Source organism: Gouania willdenowi, chromosome 7 (assembly GCF_900634775.1).
Source record: "Gouania willdenowi chromosome 7, fGouWil2.1, whole genome shotgun sequence".
NCBI classification, from domain to species: Eukaryota; Metazoa; Chordata; class Actinopteri; order Blenniiformes; family Gobiesocidae; genus Gouania; species Gouania willdenowi.
This window is the reverse complement of record NC_041050.1, coordinates 25,471,848-25,497,980: the sequence shown is the minus strand read 5'-3', so window position 1 is coordinate 25,497,980 and position 26,133 is coordinate 25,471,848. Positions and strand designations below refer to the sequence as shown.

The following is a 26,133-nucleotide window of genomic DNA, read 5'->3' as shown; positions in this document are numbered from 1 at the left end:
GTACATTTTATGAAATATGTTTTTTACAGGCACCACACAGACGCTCATGGGAGACAGATGCCCCACTCTGCAACCAGACCTTGTGGCCTCGTGCCTTGACATGTGCGACAGGTGCGAGGGCCAGTTATCACCACTTGCAGTTTTATTTTTTTGTTTTTTTCCCTTTTCCTCTTTTGCTTTATTGTTTGTACAGTTATACAGGTATAACTTTTGCTACATGGGAGGCAGTGGTTCAGTTTGTAGGGACATGGGTTGGGAACCAGAGAGTCGTCGGTTCAAGTCCCGGTGCAAACCAAAAAAAATGGAAGTCGTTCAGGTAGCTGGAGAGGTGCCAGGTCACCTCTCGAGCACTGCCTAGCTGCTGAAATTGATGTATAATAATGTGTGTGTATAAATAGTTGACTGACTATGATACACAAAATGAATAATTTGTTGTAATGAGCAATGTGTCTGTCTTTGTTTGAAAATGTTGTATACAATTATATTGTTATATCTCTTAATAAATAAAATAAATACATGTGAACGAAAACGATATCAAAATATATTGATTATTTTCATCGACTGAACTTTTTTTTTTACGTCACACGAGACGAAATCCAATGGCGGACAATGTGGTGGCTGACCATCTTCCTTGCTCAGTTGCTGCTCCAGCTCCACACTCGGATTCAGAATGTGCCAAAAAAGACATGATTCAGATGATGCATTCACCCATCCAGGCAACTGTGTCACTGCAGGAGCTAAACAACAAGATGGCCTCAGGTCACCCTCTCCAGGTCACCCGCCAGCTGGGTCCGGCAACCTATCTCCTCAGCGACTGCACTTGGTGGCACTCTAGCCGCCTTCGGAGGGTATCAGATCCACCAGCCATTTCCCGCAGCTTGCGGGAAGCTCCAGCGCCTCAGCAGGCACCCACACAGGCCCCTGGTATTCTTGAGCTTCAGCTGCCTTCTCTATCCCCACTTGGGCCTTCCCAGACGTATTTCCTCACAGCCTGTTCACGTGCGTTCACGCCTAGTCACCTAGGGGACTTCGTGTCAACTTTCGATGTTTAGCTATTGCCAAGGGGGAAGGAAATAATCATTCTGACATAATAATTCATGAGATGATGGGACTAAGTCAAACTCAGCTGAGCAAACAGTGGGTTAAATAGACCTGCTATGATGTTAGTTTATATAGTCCAGTTGTGTTGTGTGTCCATCATCGTGGCCAACAGGAAACCAGTCTGTCACACAGGGCCAACACATAAACACACTCGTTCCCTTTGACAGGGAATTTTAGCTCCTGCGCATTTAATAGTGTTGAAGAATCTGGAAAAAAAAAAAAACCCAAGCATGGGGAGAACCTGCAAAGTCCACACAGAGAGGTTCCAGAGATTCAAACCCATGCAGGCCTGCCTGCAGATGGGCAAAAATAAATTAAGCTGGAAAGAATATTTTTCAACCAATTAGACAATTTTTCTTTCAATAAATATGCAAACAAAAATGTGCTATGGTGACCAGTGTAATATAAAATAATGTAATATGAAATATAAAAATGACACCCAAGACCTTCTTGCTATGAGGCGGATCTACTAATCACTAAGCCACTGTGCCTCATTGATAAAATATTATAATATACAGTATATGAAAATATGATTAAATAAATCATATATTATAATGTAATTCTATAGCACCACCTGCTGGTGATTACCTGCATTCACATGCCTGGACTGTATAAAATCCTGCCCAATTTCATTTAGTGGGTCACGACTAAATGCTCAACACCAAGTTTTTGTTGCTTACAGAATAGAAGGGTGGGACGATACACTGAGTTCACGATATGATACGATCGATGACAATGGGCTTGTGATAATGATACAATACAATATTGTTGGAAAGGGAAAAAGGACACATTTTTTTTATTTGCCTTTGACACTGGACATACTTACAGACTTACTCTGTGCGTGAGCTTTTTCAACTCAAAAGGAATATAAGCCAGTTAGATCTCCACTGGGTGAGAGCACTTTCGACTTTATTATTCCCTAGGTTGCACTTTGAACATGTAAACATGGTAAACAATATGTAAGGTACCTAAACATACCCAAGCTTTCAATCTCTGCAGCATCATTAGTCCGAAATGCATTCATTTTGTGACCAATTTTTGTGTAATGGTCAGGGGAATCTTGTGGGAGAGATGGCAGGTTTTGGAAAAAACGTTCGTTTCTTCAACAATTTGTTATTAAAAATGAGTGCAGTCATGTGATAAAAGCACAGGTGTTGCACGCTGTGAGCGCCAGTGACTTCAGACAAGCTCATTTGAATGGATGTTTACCTATCATTTGTCAGCATTCAAACAGGACAATAAATATAAACTTTTTTCCAACCACGAGTCAATCATAACAACATAATTTCCCGGAACCTTCTAAAATAAAAGCATTTTTTTTTTACGTTGCTGCGACCCGTAAATCTCAACAAATAATCCCTTTTATTAACTTTTAGCAAATAATAATTCACAACAATAAAAAAAAAAACTAATATTAGGAAGTTTCATTGAATTTGTGTATTTGGAAGGACTGATATGTCTAGAAAAGACCAAAGCATTTTTTATGATCAAATAAAAAAAACACAAAATATACAAAACCACATGAGCAGACAAGCCAGTTCAGATTATATTGAAGCACCTAAACCAAGAACAGTGTTACTTAAATCTACTGTCGAGCTATAACAGGATGGAACTTATTGTTAGTTATAAAAAGAATATACAAAAGTAAAGTTAAAACAGCACAAAGTGCAAATAAGCCTGCACTAAATCCCAGAGGCACAAAAGGTCATCTACTATGTGATTCTGGTCTATTTGCAATTGATTCTTATTTTAGTATTTTACTTGTATTACTTTGAAAACTAATGATTGTATAATTCGTGAATGAATCTTTATGTAGGAAGACTAATGGCGATCCTAATCAACAATGAACAATCTACTGAATGCTGTGTAAATACTAAATAACTGAATTATTTAGTATTTACACGCTGATTCATGTTTTCTCTGTCATTTTAATTTTGACAACTTCATTTTACTTCTGGCCTCCAATCAAGTGAACCCAAAAGTTGGTCTGCACTTTCCAACCATTCTCCAAACAGAGGGAGATTTGTTTGAGGAAATGCTCCTTGGCGGCCTCCTCGGTTTGTTCCTCATGGAGAACCTCTCGCAGGTAGCGCATGTCCTTATCTGCACTCAGCTCAGGGATACCAGTGAGCATCATGAGGGAGAAAAGGGTGACCAGCAAGCGGGAGTGAGAGCGCAGGGAGAGATACGCCTGTGTGCACGTGTCCTAAACAAGGGAGAATCATCAAAAATGAAAATGAACACTTGTCAATAGTCTGACTGATTGCCACTGTTTCACAGCTTCCTACCATAATTATCAATAGAGGCAAACAATGAAGTTTCTCTTTAGGTGCAATTGAGCAGAGAATAGGCAGCTTTAATCACAAAAATGTGATTCTATCTAATCTGAAGGTCACATGTCGCTGTGTATTTTCGTTGTTTTGTGTATGTCATTGCGCATATTTTTGGAATCATTTGTATTTTGTTATCCTTAGTTTTTTTTCTTCTATTTATGCAGTTTTTTGGCTAATTCTAGTTCTCCTTTTGTATATTTTTATGTCAATTTGTACATTTTGTCATTTTTGCAGTTTTTGTGTATCTTTCTGTCATTTTTAATGTATTTTTGATGTTTTTGTGCACTTTTACATTTTTTTCTTCTTAATTCTAGTTGTCCTTTTGTGTATTTTAATGTCATTTTCTGTATTTTTGCTAATTTTTCATTTAATTTAGTTGCCTTTGTTTGTATTTGTCTCTCATTTTTATGTTTTTTGGAGTCCTGTGTACTTTTTACAGTATTTTGTCTATTTATGCCATTTTTTTTTGTGAACTTTAGTTTGTCCTTTGTCTATTTTATTTCATTTGGTACAGTATGTTTTATAAAGTAATTTTTGCTGTTTTTGTGTATCTTTCAGTATTTTTGTACGTTTTTCAGTAGTTTTGTGTAGTTAAGTGTATTTATTTTTTGTTGCTGTTTTGTGTGTTTTTGGCATCATTTTGTGTGTTTTTGGCATCATTTTGTGTATTAATATTGTTATTTCGAGCTCTTGGAGTGATCTATGCGGCGACCGTGACTCAGTGGTAGAGTGGGTTGTCAAATAACCAAAGGGTTGGGGGTCTGAATACCGTTCTAGCCAAGTCATTGTCGTTGTGTCCTTTAGGCACTTCACTCACATTGCCTCGTATGAATGTGGTGTGGGAGTAAGTGTTTGGTGGTGGTCTGAGGGACCAATGGCGCACTATGGCAAACAAGTCTGCCCCAGGGCAGCTGTGGCTACAATAGTAGCTTACCATCACCGTGTGTGAAATGAAAGAATAATGCACATCAATGTAAAGCGCTTTGAGTGTCCATGAAAAAGCGCAATATTAAATCAGGGCTTTCGCCCTGATTTAATATTGCAATATAAAATCCAAGGCATTATTATTGTTTGTGTTATTGGTTTTGTTGTGTTTATTTTTGGTGTCACGTTGTGTGTTTTCAGTTATTTTTGACAGATATTTTTACAATGGGCTTCCATTCAAATCCCACAGTGAGGCTTCTTACCCTAAAGCGGCGAAAAGAGAGGCTGTTGCAACCTTTATCCCTGCCCATGACATACACAAAATCAGGCGTGAGGACGAAAGGCCCATATTCCCTGCTTTGGCCAATGAATTTCTTCCTGTTTCCCAAAATGTGACCAAAGTCGATGTGGAACATATTCCCTGAGGACACATAGCAATAATTCACTTTTTGAGTGGCGGCTCAGTTGAAAATGTGTTTAAAATGTGAACTTGATCATTTGGGCTCACCTTGATCTGTCACCATGATGTTGTCATTGTGTCGATCTCCTATTCCCAGGACATAGGTGGCCACACAGTAACCAGCACAGGATTTGACAAATTTTTCAACTGTCGTGAAGTGCTAAAATCAGGAGATGATATGAGGTAACAGATTTAGGCACGGTCAATGGGCAACGGGCGGCCCTCGGTATAATTTAGTGTGGCCCTCCAAACTAAACACACAAAATGACTCCAATAATACACAAAATGACTGAAATATGCCCAAAAAACAACAAAGATAAACATCCATCCATCCATCCATCCATTGTCAGACCAACTTATTCCCGTTTATCAGGGTCGCGGGGGTCTGCCGATGCCAATCTCCGACTCTCAAAGATAAGCAAAACTACAAAAAAAAAAAAAAAAAAACACAGAAGATGACAACAAAACAGTTTTACAGTTTTCTGTTTCTGGAGTCATTTTATTAATTTCTGGAGTCATTTTGCTGTTGTTTTGTGTGTTTTAAGAGGCCAGTTGTGCGTATATTTGATGTTGTTTTGTATATGTTTCTGTAACTTTATATGTTTTTTTTAGGTCATTTTGTGTGTTTGAGTAAATTTTAATCTTCTCTTACTTTGTTTTCTGTTAGACATAAAAATCTGCATTGTTTCTAAGGTTTTTCTTATCAAGCACAAAGAAAGACCATTCAACAAAATAGTGTCCTGAGGAGTATTTCATAAAGGAGGGTTAACAAACTCTGAGTCTATCCATAAACTCTGGGTCAACAAACTCTGAGTCTATCCATAAACTCTGGGTCAACATACCCAGCGATGGGAAACTCTGGGTATCGGATTCCATTACAGCTGGTATGAAGTGGGTCAATCAACCCTGAGTATGTAAATCTGGGGTTTCTTATGTGCACGCGCGTGATAAAAAGCCATGATTAATGGATCGACGATTACACAAACTACCATGACAACCAAACGGAAGAGAGTGATTTATTCACCCTGATTGGTGAAATAAGCCTGGGTTTGAAGGATATGAGCATGTTCTACAGGTGCGTTCACACTGAATGCCACTTCAGTGACTTTAGTGGCTTAAAACACCTGTGATTAGTCGTGCTTTTTCACTTCATCACTTTATCGCTTCAATGACGTGACGAGCTGTGAATAATATGAATAAAATGTGTTTGAGGAGACGTGGCAGCAGCATAGGATGGCTGGATAGAGAGGCCTCCTGATACACTGGCAATAAATACAGTGACTGCCGCTTGAAATCACATAATTTATATTGACTTTTAATGTAATATTGTCGCCAGAGTCATCTCGACGTCCAAAAAATATGTCATAAGAAAGAATTGAACCAGGACGCGATCCCGCGACCAATCACTTCCAAAAGCGGTGTCATAATTCACTGCGCCATCTCAAATTGTCATCTCTCCTTTATATTTTCCACAGGTTTGTATCCAGTGTACTTTACTACAGACGTCAGTAGATGTTTTAATGCAGATCAACCTCTCAGTGACATCCCCTAAATTGATCTGGATCCACAATGTTGTAAAGAAAGCTACCATTTGCACACACACAAAAAAAAAACGTAAAGCAACACAACGTTAATGATGTGAGCACGTCTGTGGTGTGTGATGTTACTAATGTGTTTCATTGAAAAGTGTCAAGGTTCATTAAAGTGTTCAGAATCTGTGTTCATGTGGGCGGAGCCATGTAGAAACCCAGGGTTTCTTCGATAAAACCTGCCAGCGACAATGTTGCCATGGTAACATACTCAGAGAAGAACATACCTCGCGTTTAGGAATGGGATACTCAGGGTTTCCCTCATTTGAGCCCGAACATACTCAGAGTTTGAACATAACCCGCTTTATGGAATACCCCTCTGATGCAAACACATTTGCCCGAAGTGACTTCAGACAATAAGAGAGTAAAGCTAACCTCTGCACAACAACACAAATGAGCAAACAAATGTACGTTTGCTTTCTGGACAACCTACAATTTCTTGGAGGGGACCCTTGGACTTGAGCCACTCGAACAGAGCATCATTTTTAAAAGCTCCAGCACTTCCTCCATTGTTCCTTTGGATCATAGCAATAGTGACGGCATTCCTTACAATCTCTATCATACCTGTACACACAGAGAATTAGTCAAAGCATATGTTTATATTTTGTTACTTTTAACATGGATAAAACAACACTGTTTTCTTGTTTCCGTTTAGTTCATTTTCTCTAGAGCATAGGAAAAAAAAGTGACAAAAAGTGTGCTACATTTCGAATTTGCAAAAACATAAGTTATGCAAAGCCTTTGATAAAACCAAATATGAAATATATATATATATATATATATATATATATATATATATATATATATATATATATATATATTTAAAAAAACAATGAGTAAACTACCAATAATCCCTCAATATTTAAAAGATGCTTAAATAAAAAATGACCGTATACAGAACAATTTAGAATGATAAATGTGTTACCCAACAGAAAATGTATAAAATGGGCTTCTCCCCAACAGACATCTGCTCTCAGTGCACCCAGGGAACTGGTGATTCTTATTTACATGCCTTATGGCTCTGTTCGTCAGTTCAACAGTTTTGGTTTCTAATTACTGAAAAACTGTCCTCCATTTTGGACTGCAGGATTCCTCTCTCTCCAAATCTATGTGTGATAGGAGACCTGACGAAGCTTGATCTTCCAGCAAACCAATCACAATCCATCCTTGCGACACTCACCATAGCAAAAAAAACAATATTAGTGAATTGGAAATCTCCTGATAGAATTTATTTCCATGGAAAAGATGTCGGCTCTCATAAAAAATAAAATAACCTGCTTTGAGGAGCGTTGGGTTGATGGGGTGTATGGGTGCCTCTGCGCGTGCATGCGTTACTGTTGCTGTGGGTCGCTCCGCCTGCTCGTCTGGGCGCTTTGGCTTTATTCCCAGCAGAGCACCGTCGCCGGAGATGTCGCTGGCGGTAGCCCCCCCCCCCCTCCCTTGGCTCACTTGGGGGGGGGGCGGATCCGCGTCGGGGGTGGGTCTTTGGGTGGGGAGTCTTGGGGCGCATTTTCCTCAGCTCCTTGGTGCTTTCTCGGGTGTGTGTGTGGGGGGCAGTGGCTGCCTCTCGGCTTGGTGTCTTAGGGGCATCTGGGGGGCTGCTCGGCCGTGGGGGGGTTGCCTGGGCTCCCTGGCCCCCGCTCTTTCTGCTACCCTGGCTGCATATTCGGGTCCGGGACAGCGCTTGGGTTTGCAGTGACGGTTCTTGCACATACATTGGTTTACGATGCACTGGCATGCCTTGGACTGTGGGATGAAACTTGTAGTGGGCTTACCTTTAGACTTGTTGATCCCAAATACCTGTTTTAGGTATTACCACTTACTCCTTCCCTCTGTCCACAGCCACCACCATTATACCTAAGCCTCACGCCTACAACTTCACATCTCACTCTTACTTTACAATCAACTCTTCCCCACGCTTCCATTTTCTACCTTGAATCTCTCCTCCCTGCTCTCTTCCCCCTCCACCTCCCACCCCACCCCCTCACCCAGATGTACCACTGCCCTCTCTTTTTATATTCTCCTTTTAATAAAGTGTTTCTTACCCTTCCTTAGGGAGGGCTGGTGATGGTCACAATTATGCAATAAAATAAATTCATTTATCTAATTGCAAAAACAAAACATGCATTGCTGTCTAAAAAAGATTGCACTTCTTGTTGTGTTGACCTTTGACAGCATGTGCAGACAAAAAAAAAGAATGATAAATGTAAATAGATTACAATAATAATCATTTCTGAAATTCATCCCTCTGTGTGGAATAAACTGAATCACTGAAAAAAATTTACATTTGAATTGAAGCTGGGTATCGAGTCAGATTCAATTCGATTCCTGATTGAATTTGATTGCATTCGTTTTTCTAATTGGGTTAAGGACATTTCAGTCATTACCAATTTTGCTTGAATATCAATCCCAAAGAGACCAGAGACAGTCCTGATTCCCACATAATGTTGATACTGTACCTGCGTTGAGTCCGGTAGAAATGCAGCCATAAGGGACAAGGTTCAGGTCCAGAGATTTCTCTTGCCAGATGGAATCCATCAACACCAGACTCTAGAGAGGAGTGATCCATGTTTAAATCTTTGAATGAGACCATGCAGAAGGTAAGAGAAGCTGAAGAGTGCCGAGCTCACACCTGAATGACCAGCATGTCCTGGCGAAGGTCGTCTCCGTGTTTGAAGATGATGCCCACCGGTGTCGTTAGGGTTGGCGATGCCATGGGAGAGAACTCCAGCCACAGAGGCTTTTTCTTGGAGGCCATGACTTTACATTTGTCGATCTAGGTTGGAGAAGTAAGAGAGACCCCAAAAAATGATCAGACCATCACTTTAGTCAAACAGAGATTTTAATGCTTTTACTGAGGTCATTGCCTAATTGGTTGCGTTGTATAGCAGTGATGGGAAACTGGTATCACAGCGGTGCCACAAAAATGTGATTGTATCAGATCCAAGGGCCACGTTATCAACATTCATGTCAACAGTTAGAGAAATTACCAATTTGACCAGGGGCAGATGCTTCATCCTCTTGCCTGGAACGCCTCCGTCTGTCCTGAGCAACCAGAGATGGTGACGGTCTCATAGATCCATAATTATGGACACAACTTACAATCTATTTCGACCTCACTCAAACCATTGCCCGGTCTTACTACTGGGGCCGATTGCTGCAACTATCACATTGACTCTGTAAAACCTGGCAAAAGTGCAGGTAGTGCTCCAGGACGCTAGTGCATATACATATGTCACTGAGAGCCAACCCCTTTAGGGCTGCCCACAAGGTAGCCATTCTGCATGTAGAGTGGGCCACCAGGCTCCCAGGGACTGAGAGCTCCTGAGATGAATAGGCCTGAGAAATAGTTTCAACCAGCTAGTGAGAAAGGCGTTGTTTAGACAGTGGCTGTCCTGAGCGCTTACCGCCATTAAACATACAAACAGCTTAGTAGGTTCCTGTCTCAGCTGTTGTTTTTGGTCCACATATGCCCTCAATGCCCGTACTGGGCACAGTGTGTCGAGAGCTATTCCCCCTTGACAGGCTGGTACAGGACAAAAGGCCTCCTGATCAATAGCGTGATTCACTGTTTGAGGACTCTTGCGTCCTCACTTGGATAGGTAGAATGGATTGGTCTAAAGAGACATCCCAGCATTCTCAGGTTTCCACCTTAAGCAGTCATTACTCACAGAGAGTGCGTGGAGCTCGCTCACCCTTTTAGCAGAGTACATATCTGAAGGAAGGGCTGTCTTATGTGACAAAAACTTAAGAGTTGTCTGCTCCAGTGGTTCATATGGGGTCCTGACTTATCACCTCAACACCAGAGGAAGATCCCATGAAGGTGTTCTCAGACACCTGTCAGGTTGTAAATGGCTTGGGATACCAGAGGGTGCTCCCACACAGAACGCCTCTCTACCAGCTCATGGAACACAGAGATGGCCACAGAGCAAACCCTCAGGATATTAGCAGCCCTCCCCAACTCCAGGAGAGATTGAAGAAAATGGAGCACAGAAGCCAGAGGGCAGGTGACAGGGTCCAGCACTTTGTTATGGCACCAAGAAAAAAATGACATCCATCTCTGGTAATTGGCCCGTGTGGAGGGTGCCCTGGCATTGCTTATCGTATCCAAGACAGCTGCAGTCAGACCCCAAAAGGTAGACTGAAACCATTCCCACAGCTGTAGGACAGCTGGGTTTGGGTGATAGAATTGCCCCAATACCTAGGACAGTAGGACCACCCTGACTGGGAGTGGACAGGGTCTTCCGTTTACGAGGCAAAGAAGAGTTGGAAAACAATGTGATCCTAATCTTGCCTGCAAGATGGATTCTCCTGGTGTTCACAAACACCAGAATCCATCTTGTACTGTACTGTTGCCTTTCGAATCCGAACCCGAACCGAAACGGTTAGAACCAATCATGAGGCAGTGTTGTCGTTTAGGGCGGGGATATCCGGGTGTGACGAAGGCAGAAGCGCCAAAGCAAAACTGGTGTATGTGCAGTTGCGGGGAGAGGAACTAGCTGGGCTACCGCTAATAGCATAACTCCAAATCAAAATAGAAAGATGTCGACGCAGGAGGATAGTTGACTCGCATACTCGTGATGCAAAAATGGCAAAAGTCAGTCAATGACATAATGACAGCAGCATTACTATACCAAAAGAAGGTTTTCACCAGCGGAGCCTTGTTGTTGTTGTAGCAGCATCTCTATGGCACATGGCGATGACGACATCATAATTTGTTACCATGTGATTAGCTAAAACAAATCATGGTGGACAGGTGCTTCGACCAATCAGCTTCAAGCATTCTGTTCATGTCCCTCCCTGCTTCCAAAAGGATTCGCCAGACACAGACCCAGATTGATGTGGAGAACTCGAGTTAAAGGGAGGGCGACACATCAATCTGGCTCTTGCCAGGTTAAGACGATCTGCTTACATTACATATTCATCAGAGAGAAACACGCTAAATGGATTGTGGGCGCATTGTGGCACACTGCACATTCGCAGTCCTGATTCCCTGGGGTTTGTACCCCTTATCTGCATGTGGAGTGATGTTTGCACACGTTTTAATACCTGGAAACCTTAAGTGAATCCTCCCCTTAGTGTATTATTCAAAATATTTTGTACATTTTTTAATTTGATTTTTGATGTGTATTTTTCTATTTGTGTGTTTTTGGAGTTATTTTCTGTATTTTTGTGCAGTTTTTTTTTTGGGTGTGTGTAATTTTCCTTTGTTGTGTTTTTGGAGTAATTTTATGCAGTTGCCCATGTGTGTTCTAAAAGTTTATGCAGACATGGATGTATTTGGGTATCTGGTGAGTGTTTGATTCTTACATTGGGTTAGTGAGATGGAACGATAAGAACAATATTAAACTGCAGCCCTCTAGCACACAGTTACACACTGCATCACACAGAACCTGATAGGCCGACATTACCAGAATAGTTCCAGCTTTAATGCGGGGATCAAAGGGCAGCAGGAATTCAGCTGGCAGACGAACCTGTCTGAGAAGCTCTTGAAGCTTTTGTGAAGCTAAAACAGGCAAACATGTAAGTGTTAGACAATGTTTCACAATATGATGTCATTTATACTGTAGGAAAAACATTATCTTCTTTCCTCTGAAATACTTGTATTTTGTGTAGACAAGCATGAAAACTGTACTAATAGTTAGCAACTTACAGAAGAGGGCCAGTAGTGAGCAAGCAACTAATTCAAAATTGGTTGTCAATTTTACCTCATAATTTCTTAATCAGCTTTATTACCGAAGTAATAACGGATTACAAGTACTCATGTTACTGTAATAGTTGCTTTTGTGGGTACTTGTACTTTTTTGAGTATATTTCTAAATCAGAAATTTTACTTGTAATTGAGTACATTTTAAAAGAAGTAAAGTAATTAGTTACATTTCTACACCCAACCGCTACTGAGTAAATTATTATTTATTCTGATAATTTTTAGTTTTAAAGTTAATAAATAGCTATAATTAGAGTCTGATAATTTTTTTACATTTTGAATTGAATGCATTTGTGTTATTTAATTTAAAGAAGAACTGTCCATTTTGACAAATCTTTTATTTTATACAGACGCCTTTGTGGAAAATACATTAAGTTTGAATTGTGCAAAATTATGTCTTCCTTTTTGAAGTTATAAGTGAGATGTTTACTATATGCAAAGGAACCGTGGCAAAATGTATTACCAAAAATAAATGTATATATATATATATATATATATATATATATATATATATATATATATATATATATATATATATATATATATATATATATATATATATATATATATATATATATATAGTAAACTAATATATAATATTAGTTATGAAAGTATTTCTTGATTTCTTATAATTCAATTGTGTTTGTTCAAGCATTATAGAAGGCCACAACAAGTCCTTCCTCACATGATTAAGATGTGTTTGTTACATTGTATTGCTCTGTCTTAACCATACGCGGAGTTTGCGGGGGCAGGGGGGGCAAGTTTTCCCAAATTCATTCCAAAAAATGAAATTATTAATCTAATTTACATACTATACAAATATTGTAGGTGCCGAAAATAGTAACTAGGAAATGATAAAAACGGCAATATAAAATTCAAAGGTTCACAAAATAAAATAAATTTAAAACGTTTTAAAGGTCCCATGTCACGCTATTTTTCACCCATCTCCATTTCTTCTAAGAACCCCAAAAACATAGTATTTGATGGTTTATTTTCCCAAATTCGCCTGTTTTCCAGAGTTTTAGACTCTGAAAAGTCACTTTCTGAGCAACTCTACAAACAGGCTGATTTGTGGCCTACTTATGCATATTTATGAGTAGGCGTGTCTATAGATGGGACACTGACTTTCTCCTCCCCGCATGGTGACGTAGGGCCAGAGGACGGCCCACCCTCCTCCCACCCACTCCGTAGCCAAGCTCATGCTGCTTTATAAACACAAGACAGAGCGTGGGGCGGGGCGTTCGCGGTACATACAGTACATACATTAGACTGTAGAAAATACATACATAGCACTGAGCAAAGGACGCTGAAATGCTCACCTTCGTGGGCATGTCTGTTTGCATGTCAGCGAGAGAGCATCTTGGAGGCGTGGCTTCTCCAGCTCAGTGCCGCGTCAAAGTCATCATCAAAGGGGGAACGCGTCATTAAAATGGAGCGAGGTGTTTGGGCTCGCCCGGCAGTAAGAAAGGAGCAAATCGCCCTCTAACTCACGATTGAGGGAATCAATGAAAAAAACACTTTGGACATGTATATGAAGCCTACTTTTCTGATGTTTAAAGCACAGAAAAGTTGATTTAGCGTAACATGGGCCCTTTAAAGGACCGCAGCTGATGACATTTGACCCTCCTGCTTCCCGTAACAGCTCAGTGCTTTGTTTACAACATAGCGGACACGCCAGGTGCTCCATAGACTCAATAATCTGTTGTTTGAATGAGCAAACCCCACGCTTGTCTGGATATAAAACGCTGGATTGAGCGGTGTTGTGCCAATCTACTCGCCCGCCCGTCTAACTTAGTGTTTTACAATTACCAGCAAGTGTGTCCTGTTAGCTTATCTCCCATATTAAACCAAATGTATCCAGTGTTGTATGATATATCATGTAGAACATCATAAATAATAACACTGCTTAATTTGAGCAATTTTACTCTGTTATTCTTTAACTTACAGGGGGTGCTGAACATTTCAAACTGCATTTTGGATTTATTTTGGCAGGTCCATAATACAGCTTTCAAAACTTATGTTAGAGAAATGAGAAATGATAATAATAAAAACAGTTAGATTGGTTGACGTTCTATATATTTAATTCTTTTTTTTCTTTTTTTTTTGCTGCCCACCCGGCAAGAATCTCAAAGGGGAGGAGGGAATCTATGTGTTTTTAAAATGAAGCTAAATGTAGCTGTTTAGGGCACAAGATATTTTAATGACATTCCCTTTTTGCATTTTACCTGTATAGCTTAAATCCGACTTGTCAGGAAAGAGCGCCTTGATGTCCAAAGCGACCTTGTGGAGTGTCTCCACAGCCTGGACCTGTAGGGTTAAACCGTCAAGCATCGCCTGTCCACAGCCAAGGAGAAAGGCCTCGAGGATCACAGCCATTCGCTGACGGAAGTACAGACATCCTGCCACCTCACTGCGGATGTACCAGAAGAAGAAGTGGCCAATTCTTTTGCTCTGCAGTAAAAAAAAAAAGGTAGAAGAATTGTCTGATAAATACTGCTGTTACTATAGTATATGTATTATATAGTTACCAACTACAGTAATTGAACATGTGGAATAACACATAGCATGATGTTAGACGTTCAGCACTACTCACGCGCAGAGCTCTTTGGATCAGAAAGCGAGCAAGGAAACTGTCATGGTAAGTCTCCACTTTCAAAGTCTGCAAGAATAAAACAAGATAAATGTAAAAGTCATCAGATAATAGAAATATGAATGGTGAAAGTCCAAACCCCGATTTTTGAATGGAAGTGGGTGAATAACATGATCACTGTCACACAGAAAGCTCTGGGATACCTCTTGATGTGCTTCATGGGTGTATTTGTGGATAGTTTGTAAGTAAAAGGCATGAGTTACTCAAAGGCTGAATTCCACCACTACAAAAAGGGCAGGGAAAGCATTTCTGTTCTTTACCAGATATGGATAAGAGGTGGGCTGGGGGCAGTGACGTGCCGTCAGGGTAGGCTAGGTAGGCTAGGTAGGCAGTGCCTACCAAAGGGTGAATTAATATTTTGATTTATTGTTTTAATTATGATTTAATTGTAAATTATTTATTTTTCCATTTCCTATAGCCTAACTTACCTATAAGTTTGAAAGTGTCTGCATTTTGTGCGTTTCATAGCCCAAATTACTAAACAGTGCTATTTCCTGGAACAGCTGCACAGTCTCACTGCGCTGTAAGGCAGAGGGAGGCCACGCCCCCTTCCAAAGGCACATTGCTCCTCTGCCTCTGTTCCCATTGCATGTTTCTACGTGTTTGCGCATGCGCAGTCAGGTCCCTAAGATGACAACCATTTACGTCCAAAGGCAGCGTATAGAGCTGCCTTTGGACGTAACCGCGCTATGCTAAATGCTATACGTAAGTTCACAGTGCATTAGTGAATTGATGCCATGTGACCGCTGCTGCTACGTTCTCTAGCTAGTTGGGCGGGATAACACTACAGGCAGGATGACAGCGCCAGAGATGATAAAGAAACTTTTTTTGAGGAAAAACGACAGCTTTTAAAAGATGGAGACCAACACCTGAGTTACCAGACCTTCAGCAAAGGTAAGGTCAGAAAATGTTTCATACTTTTCACAGTGAATAGTAAAAAAGGAAGGATTGGCTTTGCTCCTCACTGAGGCTGTTTCGAGTTGTTGTTGTTGTTGTCTTTTTCTGCGCACACAAACAAGAGATGCGCTGCCGTGTCATGATATAGACAGTTTCTTGGGAGAGTATGGAGGCGATATTAAATAATTGTTTATGTTTCTTTAATGGTGTTTTACGATGTTGATTTTGTTAGATGGCTAAATGCTTGTTTATGTGGATCTTGTTGGGTTTTTTCTTTCTTATTATGAATTTTATATTTTGATAAGCGCATTGAGTTGACTTTGTTGGAAATTGCTTTATACAAATAAAATTGATATGAATTGAAATAACACTTGCCAGCAGAAACATACGAAATTGTCATTGGTGGTCTCGATTTGCAACGTGCCTACCCAACAATAGTGGTCACGGCACGTCACTGGCCGGGGGCCACATGCAGCCTTGTCCTTCGGTCTGCATTTGTGTGGCCCCCAAAGCCTGACACGGGCTTTATCAGCTGACTGTAAATCAGTTCATCAGATGTAAATCTATACCTTTTCCTAAAGGACTTCATCAGTGAATAAAAGGATTGTGTTTATCCATTTTCTTTCCTAAGAGCAGCTGTCAGATCTGCACCAACCAGGATATTCTAACAATAGGCAGGTCGTTTTCTAACAACTGATTACTGCAGTGACTTAGCCGGGTAAGAAGTTAGCAAGCGTCATAGTTTGTGAAGTTAGTGCAATAAGTGTAAATCCAGCTTCGTAGTACACGCCCACCATCATCACTTCAAGAACACGCGAGACGACAACATAAATAATAACAGACAAATAACCAAAATCACAACACCAATACACAAGGACTCCAAAACCAAACAAAATAACAACAAGACACACACAAAGCACAACTACAGCCGACATGAGCCAGTGGTGGTTTGGGGGCCACATGTGGCCCTCGGTTTAATTTTGTGCGGGCCCCATAGTAATTGCAGTAAGAAACTGCACACAAACAAAATGACTCACAACAAACAAAACAACAAAATATACAGAATGGCAACAACAAAAAAAAAAACAAATTACTCCAGAGAGACACTACATTTTGTGGCCCCGCTGTGATAAAAGTTGCCCAACTCTGTTCTATCTGATCTATGCTATTGTTACTTGAAAGATGATGCTATGCATTTCAGAGACTATTTCACGAGTTACCCACTAGGAGCTGATTTGTTGATGCGTGAAACTTCTCCCAATGCGTGCTTGATAGCCTGACCCCGTAGTCTGGCAATCCTGCATTTCTCTTCCCTCCCTTGCACTGATATTTGAATTTGTTTAAGAAAAAGAGGAAACAAACAGTAGATGTTAGAACGCGTTACCTGCACCAGCTGCAGCAAATACTTGAGAACATCGTCATTGGACAAAATATCCAGTCGTTGGACGGCTAGTTTCCTGACTACCTCATCAGGAAAATCAGTGCTCAACAGCTCCAAGGCAACACATATGTCCAACTCCATAGGGTTCCATTTACTGAGCAGCCAGTGGACATCGTCAACTGCTTTGTAGTTCATCCAGTCAATCCTGCGCAGATATTCAGGCAAACTGGAGACGTAGCGGGCGCTGATCCACTGGAACCTTTTCAAGCTCCCTCGCTGATTTTTTCTGTTTTGTGATCCCATGGTCGAGGTGTCTTCAGGTGGACTTGGAGGAGGATCTTTTAAGGTCAAAGATAGTGACGACAAGGTTGGAGAGGTGCCGGGTGTCGTGTGTGAGGGAGCACCTGAAGAATCTGTAAATTTGAGGTGGTTTGGAAAAACCACAGGGAAGCTGTAGCAGTCCAGGAGGAAGCTGATTGCCATAGACTTAGATGTGTCTGGATTGGTGGTAGAAGAAAGCTTGTCTGCTTGATACGTGACGGACCCTTCCCCTGACTCAGGGTAGGACCACATGTGCAGTGTGTGCAGCCCTTGGCTGAGGATCGACCTGCAGAGGACAAACAGGAAAATACATGAATAACTCACATCTGTGCATGTTAGTTACTCTACAGCAGACATGGGCAAGTGCCCTTCATTGTAATTTTGTGTCCCCCCCAAGGGAATCAGGAGTGCGCGGCTGCTGCACGTAGCAATGCGCCCTCAAGGGGAGCAAAAAAATGGGAGGTGGGAAATGCAAATAAATTACGGCAGGGGAAGCAATGCAATTCATCAAAGCTGGACTTCATTGCTGCCTTTCTTTTTCGGTATAAATTTAGCATGGCCCACAAACAGGTGGTAACTGTCAAAGCTTTTTACGCAGTGATAGCATCAGTGATATTTGTGAGGAGACGGGGCAGGGGAAAGACAACCGAGGGATGGGATTTTCAGACCTAGAATTAATATAGTTTGGATGAATGAATTCACAATTTTAAGAACGTGTCTCCCCACTGTGGCTGGGGGGACACAGCGGAGATCCCCACTCTCCATGGCCGGAGGGGGATCACTCGTGTAAACCTAACGCTTGTTAAAGATGGTACCACGTAAACGCCGTTTTGTTGTTGTTGTAGAGCTGCACGTTATTATATGGCTGCACTATAAACATAAGCTCGCTACCTGTCCCGTTCGCCACGTCTGACTCTATAGGCACACACCTCTCCTCCGCAGCCCACTCTCACACACGTACACGCATCAGCCGCGCGCATGCGCCCACTCTGTCACTCACATCCACGCACATTTCCCCATCTATCTATCTACTGTATCTATGTACTGTATTTGCTGTAATTTATAATTTTTTAAATTTGCTTCCTCTACTAATACCTCCAATTCTGCTGCTTCAAATTCATTTTTTCGCTTCCGCGCACTCAGCTCTCCTTCACGCTCAATGTTCACGTACAAAACGCTCATTTAAATAGAGCGGTCTCTACCACTTCTGCACGTCCACAGTGCTGCAATTTCAGTGAATTCTTCCATGAGAAAACTGCGTCACCAAAGGATTAAGGGAAGCAACTGGTTTACCACACTTTATTTCAGGTATTAGTGAATCTGCCCATTAGTCTTTATCTGATTAAAAACATTAAGCTTTTATTTTCTCGACCAGGGTAAGAGTGGTATGTTGTGAATGTGTTTTTTTAAAGATGTACCTGTGATCTATGAGGAGGAGGTTGACAAAGTAGAGCACCTTCCCTTTCACTTTTTGCTGCTCAGTACTCCGCCTGGATGATGTTGATGGTGCTAACTTTGGATCTCCTCCCGCACTTGTAACTATTGTGAGACCCAACTTGGCTCCTCGTGGTAGATCCCTGAGGAGAACGTCAAACTCCAGCCACTCGTTCCACAGAAGCTCGTCTGCAAAAGCTTTAGGACTGGAGGACACTGAGTAGAACACTTTGCTGCCATAAAGAATGGTTGCTTCCACATAAACAGACTGGGGGCATTTGTTTGGAAGTGTTGGTATATCGAAACCGATCAGCTTAACTCGAAATCTTCTGTCGCAATCCCACAAAGAGATCATGAAGATGTCATCCAAGTCTTTTCCTTCAAGGCTGAGGTCATCATGGGAGCTAAAGTTGCCACTAAAGCCATCTACTAGTGGCCAGTCAACAGAGGTGACAGTCTCAGGGGGAAGCTGGGACACTGGGACCACGGTCAGGTGGAGGTCCTGGTTAGCTTTCAAGCACTGTCGAACCCAGAAGAATTGTTGGAGGCTGTGTTCTCCAGAGAGGAACTCCTCTCTTCCTGTGACCTTCAGCACAAAGCTTTCAGAGGCATCATATTTCAGCTCTTGCTCCTTCATTGCGCTCCTAAACACCTCCAGCAGAGCTTCAGGAGTATCAGTAAGGTTGGCCTGCATGCTTAAGCTGATGACTTTTATGTAATGAAGGTTGACGCAGAACGTCCGCTTCAGCCAGTCCTGGAGATCCTCTGACAGGGGGGCAGTGGTGATCCACGGCTCTGTAGCATACAGCGTGTCATTCCTGTTCCTTAGCTCAAGCCTCCGCGGAGACGCCAGTTTTCTGCGTGTAAACATGAGTTCACCCAGTCTGTTGGACACTTCCCTCTCAAGATCGTATCCAATCAGCTCGCTCAGACATTGCTGCTGTCTCCTCATCTCCTCTGGATCTGCTGCCACCACTGGTTTAACCAGCAAATGTGCAGAAAGACACTGGGAATCGTCCCTCAGCCACGGGATGTCTAACGTGCGAATGACTTGACAGTCATCGTAGGCCTCGAACAATTCGTCTCCTCTGGTATACAGCAAAGAGTATTTCTCTGGGTCCAACACTGCAAATGGGTCGGGATGAATGTTTTGTTCCTGAGCCTGAAGAAAGAGAATCCAGTGGTTGGAATCAATTTAGTTTATCCAAGACAGACAACAGCGTCATTTTTTGTGTGGTCCCAAAACACACAAAATGACTTCAAAAACACACAATAGTCACATAAATACACAAAATGACTTCAAAAACACACAATAGTCACATAAATACACAAAATGGCTCAACCCCAACAAAAATATACAGTAGAAATTACAAAACAAAACCCAACTAAATCACTCATAACACAAAACAACAAAAAAAAAACATAAACACACAAAATGTTGAAAAATACACAAAACAGCACAAACACAAAATTACTCCAAGGGCCTGTACTACAAAGCTGGATTTCCTCTTATTGCGCTAACTTCTGGGATTTATTTGGTGTGTCCTACACTTCAAAGCTGGCTAACGTCTTACCGGGCTAAATCACCATGGTAACTTAGACTGAACTCCTAACCTGGTTGGGACCAGGTTAGGAAGTAGATAAAATCTGAGTGTGTACAAAATTTGCACCTCCTGACCAATCAATTTTCTTGGAAAATGAGCTGCCTATTGTAAGAAGATCCTGGTTGGTGCAGATCTGACAGCTATGTTTAGGGAAGTAAGAATATTATTGGATAAATGCAATTATTTTTATTTACCAATGACAACCTATTTACGAACACGATCTGTGCTCTGATAAATTGAAAGTGGCTGATCAGAGCGCTGTCCGTTTATCATCCGATGGATTAATATTGTATGCTTTTACGCATCAACAGTGTCGGCAGCTTCCTGCCTGTGTTCCTTTCTTTCTGCTTTTTCTGCAACAACAGTGTTGTTTTTGGCCTGAATTATTGATTTTAATTAATCATATTTTAAAGAATTATTCCTTAAATTTAATTGATGGAAATGAGGAAACAGTTTTCATGTTTGCTTGATTAAAGTCTCCTGCCACAATGGCCATGTTTACATTTGAGCTTTAACTCCTCTTTAAAGCAAAATAAAAGTGAATTCCTCTTTAAACTGACCATGTAAACACATAATGCTAATTAAATTCCAAATTAAACATAAAACCAAATTAAGTGGCTATTCCAATGTTAATTCCGAATTAGATAATTCCTCTTTCTTGTAAACGCTTAACTTGCTTAATTCTGCTTTAAGTTAATTTGGGTCGTTCTGTGCATGTGCAATTTACCGCGATGACAACATAATCCAAGATGGCCGTCCAGACTAAAGCCGAGACAATTTATTTATAAGAGCCTTAGAATATATGGATATAATGAAAAGAGTGGATGGATGGAAGCATAAACATGCAGACATTCACAGGGGCACACACGGACTTATTAAAGTTACACGGACCTCGGTAAACACGATAAACGGAACAGGCTTCACTGAACGGCTGGCACTAGGACCCGGAGGTGGAGTAAATGCCGCCCCGTACTGCATGCACAGGCTGTAATATCACCAGGTTTATCATTTTACCTGTTGTTAGAGCTACTATCTTTACCAGGGAGAAATTATTTATTCCTGGTGATTGTTTTCTGGAGTTTTACTGGGCTTTTTACCTATGATTAGCTCCTATCTCCCTTCTGTTCCAAGGTCCAAACTGAAACCGTGTGTAAATGTCGAGCTGCTGCTTCAAAACTACAATCAAAATAAAAGTGAAAACAGTTCTCATGTGGTCTTCTGTGTTATAGCCGAGAATAAAAGGTTTGTTGTGTGTTTTTTCGATAGACGTGATACGTCACGTTCGCCCACTGTCCAATCAGAGCCCTTCCCAACCCTCAGACCTAAAGTAGAATTAACTAAAGCCAAATAAACCTGTTTTCCATATAAACCTCAATTTGGGAATTACCATTTCCATGTAAACACAAAGCAGAACACTTTAATTCTGAATGATTTAATTTGGAATAACTAATTCTAAATTAAAAAAACATCATGTAACTGAGGCCAGTGAAGCAGGTGAGGGCTTAGCCTGAGGGAGCAATGGAAGCATTACAAGACTGCTTTGAATGCACGGACTGGGACATGTTTAGGGCGGCTGCTACGGACAATCACCACACGTGTGTGGAGGAGTATACCGAGTCAGTGTCCGCATACATTCAGAAGTGCATGGAGGATGTTAGTGTGATCAAGAACATCTCCACACGGGCCAACGAAAAACCCTGGATGACCAGTGAGGTACATGCAATGCTGAAAGCACGGCATGAAGCTTTTAAATCTGGCGACATGGTGGCACTAAAAACAGCAAGAGCCAACCAGAACCGTGCCATTGGGACTGCAAAGCATGCCCACAGTCAGAAAGTACAGGACTTCTTCGGGGACCCCACGAACAACAGATGAATGTGGCAGGGCATACAAGTCATCACAAACTATAAAGTTACTCTTCCCCCTTGTGACAACAACTACAACTACTTTACAAGGCACTTAACAACATCGCAGGGACAAAATCCATTCCTCGCTCTGATGAGAAGCCACTCAGCCTGGATACAGCTGATGTTCGGAGAACCCTGAGGAGGGTGAACACCCGGAAAGCAGCAGGACCTGACAACATACTTTTTTACAGTCTATGACCGAGATGGGTGCTAACCAGCTGGCTGGGGTTATCCCAGACATCTTCAAGACCTTGCTGACCCAGGCTGTGGAACCATCATGTTTAAAGACAGCTACAATTATACCAGTGCCTAAATAAAAAAAATCTGCTCCTTCAATCATTACCGCCCCATAGCACTCACCCCCATCATGATGAAGTGCTTTGAGAGGCTGGTAAAGGACCACATTGTCTCCAGACTTCCCCTCACATTTGATAAGTACCAGTTTGCTGACCGCCCTAACCGCTCCACAGACGCCATCTCCTCTGCCCTCCATCTGAGCTTACAACTTCTGGATGAGGACACACATGTGCGGATGTTGTTTCTGGTCTTCAGCTTGGTGTGCAATACAATCATCCCACAGCATCTCGTGAGCAAACTGGCCCCCCTTGGATTCAGCACCCCCTATGTAACTGACTGACTGCTTGACTTCCTCACAGACAAAACAGCAGACACAAAACAACAAAACGTGCCATATACTTACAGTATCTATATAGGAATCTTACACATAGCTTTTCCTCTTGATATCTATTTATATCTGCACCTTATTTATTTATTTTTTTAATACTGCTTACCTTTTGTAAATACTTACTGTTGTTTCTTTATCCTGTTTTTAATCCTGCAATGCGAGCCAATGCAACAAAATTTCTTTCTTATCTGTACTGTGAAGTTTTAGTTTGAAAGACAATAACAAAAGTCTAAGTCTAAGTTAATTGTTACTTAAGTTGCTCTGCACAGTTTATCCGTGTTTGTGATTGATCTGGATTGGTAAAACGAAGCTGGATACTAATCCAGCTTTGTAGTACAGAGGGGTATTCCATAAAGGAGGGTTAACAAACTCTGAGTCTATCCATAAACTCTGGGTCAACATACCCCGCGATGGGAAACTCTGGGTATCTGATTTCATTACAGCTGTTATGAAGTGGGTTAATCAACCCTAAGTATGTAAATCTTGGGTTACTGACGTGTACGCGCGCAATAAAAAGCCATCATCAATGGATCAGAGATGAGTCGAGCTGCCATGACAACCAAACGAAGAGAGTAATTTATTCACCCTAATGGGTGAAATAAGCCGGTGTTTGAGGAATATGAGCCTGTTCTAAAGGTGTGTTCAGTCTTCAGTGACAATAGTGGCTTAGATCACCTGTAATTAGTCACACTTTTTGGTTGCTTCATCACTTTATTGCTTCAGTGACGTGACGAGCGGTGAATAATGTGAATAAAATGTGTCTGTAGAGATGCGGCAGCAGCATAGGACGGCTGCATAGAGAGCCCTCCTGTTACACCAGCTATAAAGACAGTGACTGCCGATATCGCATCATTTGTATCGATTTTTAATGTAATATTGTCACCAGAGTCATCTCGATGTCCTAAAAAATGTCATAAAAAAAACACTGAAGCGGGACGCAAACCCGTGACCCACCGTTCCCAAGAGCAGAGTCACAATTCACTGCGCCATCATATCTTAAAAAATATGTGATCTACAGATTTAACTGTATAACAATATAAAACAACAATCAGGCCTTAAAAGTGGATTTATTTATATTGTCATCTTCTCCTTTATATTATCCACAGGTTTGTATCCAGGGAACTTTACTACAGACGTCAGTAGATGTTTTAATGCAGATCAAACTCTCAGTGTCTTTCACTTAATGATCTGTTTCATAATGTTATAAAGAAAACTACCATTTGCACAAAAAAAGTAATTTAGTAATGATGTGAACACGTCTGTGGTGTGTGATGTTACTAATGTGTTTCAGAGGAGAGTGTCAAGGTTCGTTAAAGTGTTCAGAAACAGTGTTCATGTGGGTGGAGCCAGGTAGAAACCCAGGGTTTTTTGATTAAACCTGCCAGCGACCAGGTTTAGTTCACGGACAATGTTGCCATGGTAACATACTCAGAGAAGAACATACCTCGCGTTTAGGAATGGGATACTCAGAGTTTCCCTCATTTGAGCCCGAACATACTCAGAGTTTGAAAATAACCCGCTTTATGGAATACCCCTCTGGCCCAAAATACACACAAGATGACTACAAATAAATAACTAAAAATATACAAAATGACAACAGAAATATGCAAAATGTACTCCAAATACGCACAAAACAACAACAACAAAAAAGAATGACAACATAAATCTGCAAAATTATTTTAAAAAATGACGACAACAAAAACACACAAACCCTTTGTTGTTTCCTGTGTTAATGATTGATCATTATTCTAAATGCTGACAGGAATGTTGATCATGTGACCCTCGGATCAGACAATCACATTTGTAAATGATGAAAGTGATGAAAACTGCCCATCTCTGCTCTATAGTAGAATACACTTTTGAGAACACTATGATCATTTTCGACACACATGCAAAGGACACACACTACCTCAATACAGATGCAGAGGCGCAGCTGGTAGACGCTGCAATGTGCAGGAAGAGTGACTGTCAGCGGCTCACAATCCAACCTGCCGCTGTAACCCTGATCAACAGAGGAGCGCCTGGAGCCGGGCATGGCCTGAAACTCACACACAAACCTCAGGTTGTTCTCACACGTTGGCGTGGACATTGCTGAGGGACTTTCCAAAGAAGTTGGATTAACCACCGGACTCTGCAACATTGCTGCACACATTGAAACTATAAACAGGACAAAAAATAAGAAAGTGCAGTAAAAACTTCAAGTTTTCAACAGAATAAACTGACAGGCCATGTTTTCACTTACCAAAGCTGGTGCTGCTCTGTTGTTTCCACAGGTAGGGTGAATGTGTACCTGTCTGATGATGCTGTTCTCTTTTTGTTGCTGTCATCACACTTCCTCATTCTGTTCTCGCAGCAGGGCAGGGAATTCCACAGAGTACTTCCTAGTCTTACAAAAAATAAATAAAAAATACCATCACACTGCAACAAACAGTTCAACACACAGATTTGCAAGACAAAGGATCAGATACATTCCACCTTGGACATGCTTTTGATGCATTTTCTCTGAGATGTGATGGTCTTTCAGAGCAAAGAGGAAGACAAAAACCTTTTAATTCTAACCTCTTACTGGAATTCAGTGAACCTGTTTAGGCTGTTCTGCTTGTTCTCCTGAGGGTTTAAAGAGAAACTATAGGAAGGAAAAGTATTTGTAAAACCTCTGTGAGTCTGGCATTACTATTTACTAAACTCTCATTCAAGGTTCTAAAGTCCTGGTTCGGACCCGATTTTGGGCCTGAACCAGGAGTAAGCAAGCAATTACCTGGCCATATAAAGTGTCTTCTGCTTTTTGGGGAGAAGATTTATCCTTGCAACAGTGTTTACCTACAGTTAGATCAAAATAAGCCTCATTCTTATTTTTTTTCTTATTTTTATCATATTTGTTTTTATTTATTGTCGAGGTCGCTTACCACCTCTCATCATTCATTTTCTTTTCACTTTTCTGTTCGTTCAACAGTGTTTAGATATTTCTTTATTGCCTCAGATTTAAACTGGACCAAATTTTTTTGAAATAATCTGAGCATGTGCATGCGTGCAAATATCACTCCACCCGCGAATAAGGGGTACAAACCTCCAGGGAATCAGGACTGCGCATCTTCTGCGCGTCACAATGCACCCACAATCCATTTAGTGTGTTTTTCTGA

The 26,133-nt window shown here is 41.2% G+C and overlaps 1 protein-coding gene across 2 annotated transcripts; it reads right to left on the bottom strand.

The window, feature by feature from the left end:
• Positions 1 to 1,866: 1,866 nt before the first annotated feature.
• On the bottom strand, positions 1,867 to 25,512 carry LOC114467039 (phosphatidylinositol 4,5-bisphosphate 3-kinase catalytic subunit gamma isoform). Of its 2 annotated transcripts, XM_028453015.1 has the most exons (14): positions 25,469 to 25,489; positions 25,236 to 25,374; positions 24,903 to 25,150; positions 18,782 to 19,959; positions 17,046 to 17,649; positions 14,708 to 14,773; positions 14,340 to 14,565; positions 11,819 to 11,913; positions 9,040 to 9,183; positions 8,867 to 8,957; positions 6,841 to 6,971; positions 4,867 to 4,978; positions 4,622 to 4,779; positions 1,867 to 3,307 (listed from the first exon to the last, which is right to left on the bottom strand). In XM_028453015.1, the coding sequence occupies exons 2-14, from the start codon at positions 25,318 to 25,320 to the stop codon at positions 3,050 to 3,052; spliced, it is 3,396 nt and encodes a 1,131-aa protein (XP_028308816.1). In that variant the 5' UTR covers positions 25,321 to 25,374; positions 25,469 to 25,489; the 3' UTR covers positions 1,867 to 3,049. The 2 variants fall into 2 exon arrangements, with proteins under 2 accessions (XP_028308816.1, XP_028308815.1); XM_028453014.1 differs by having other exon boundaries at positions 25,236 to 25,512.
• Positions 25,513 to 26,133: the final 621 nt, after the last annotated feature.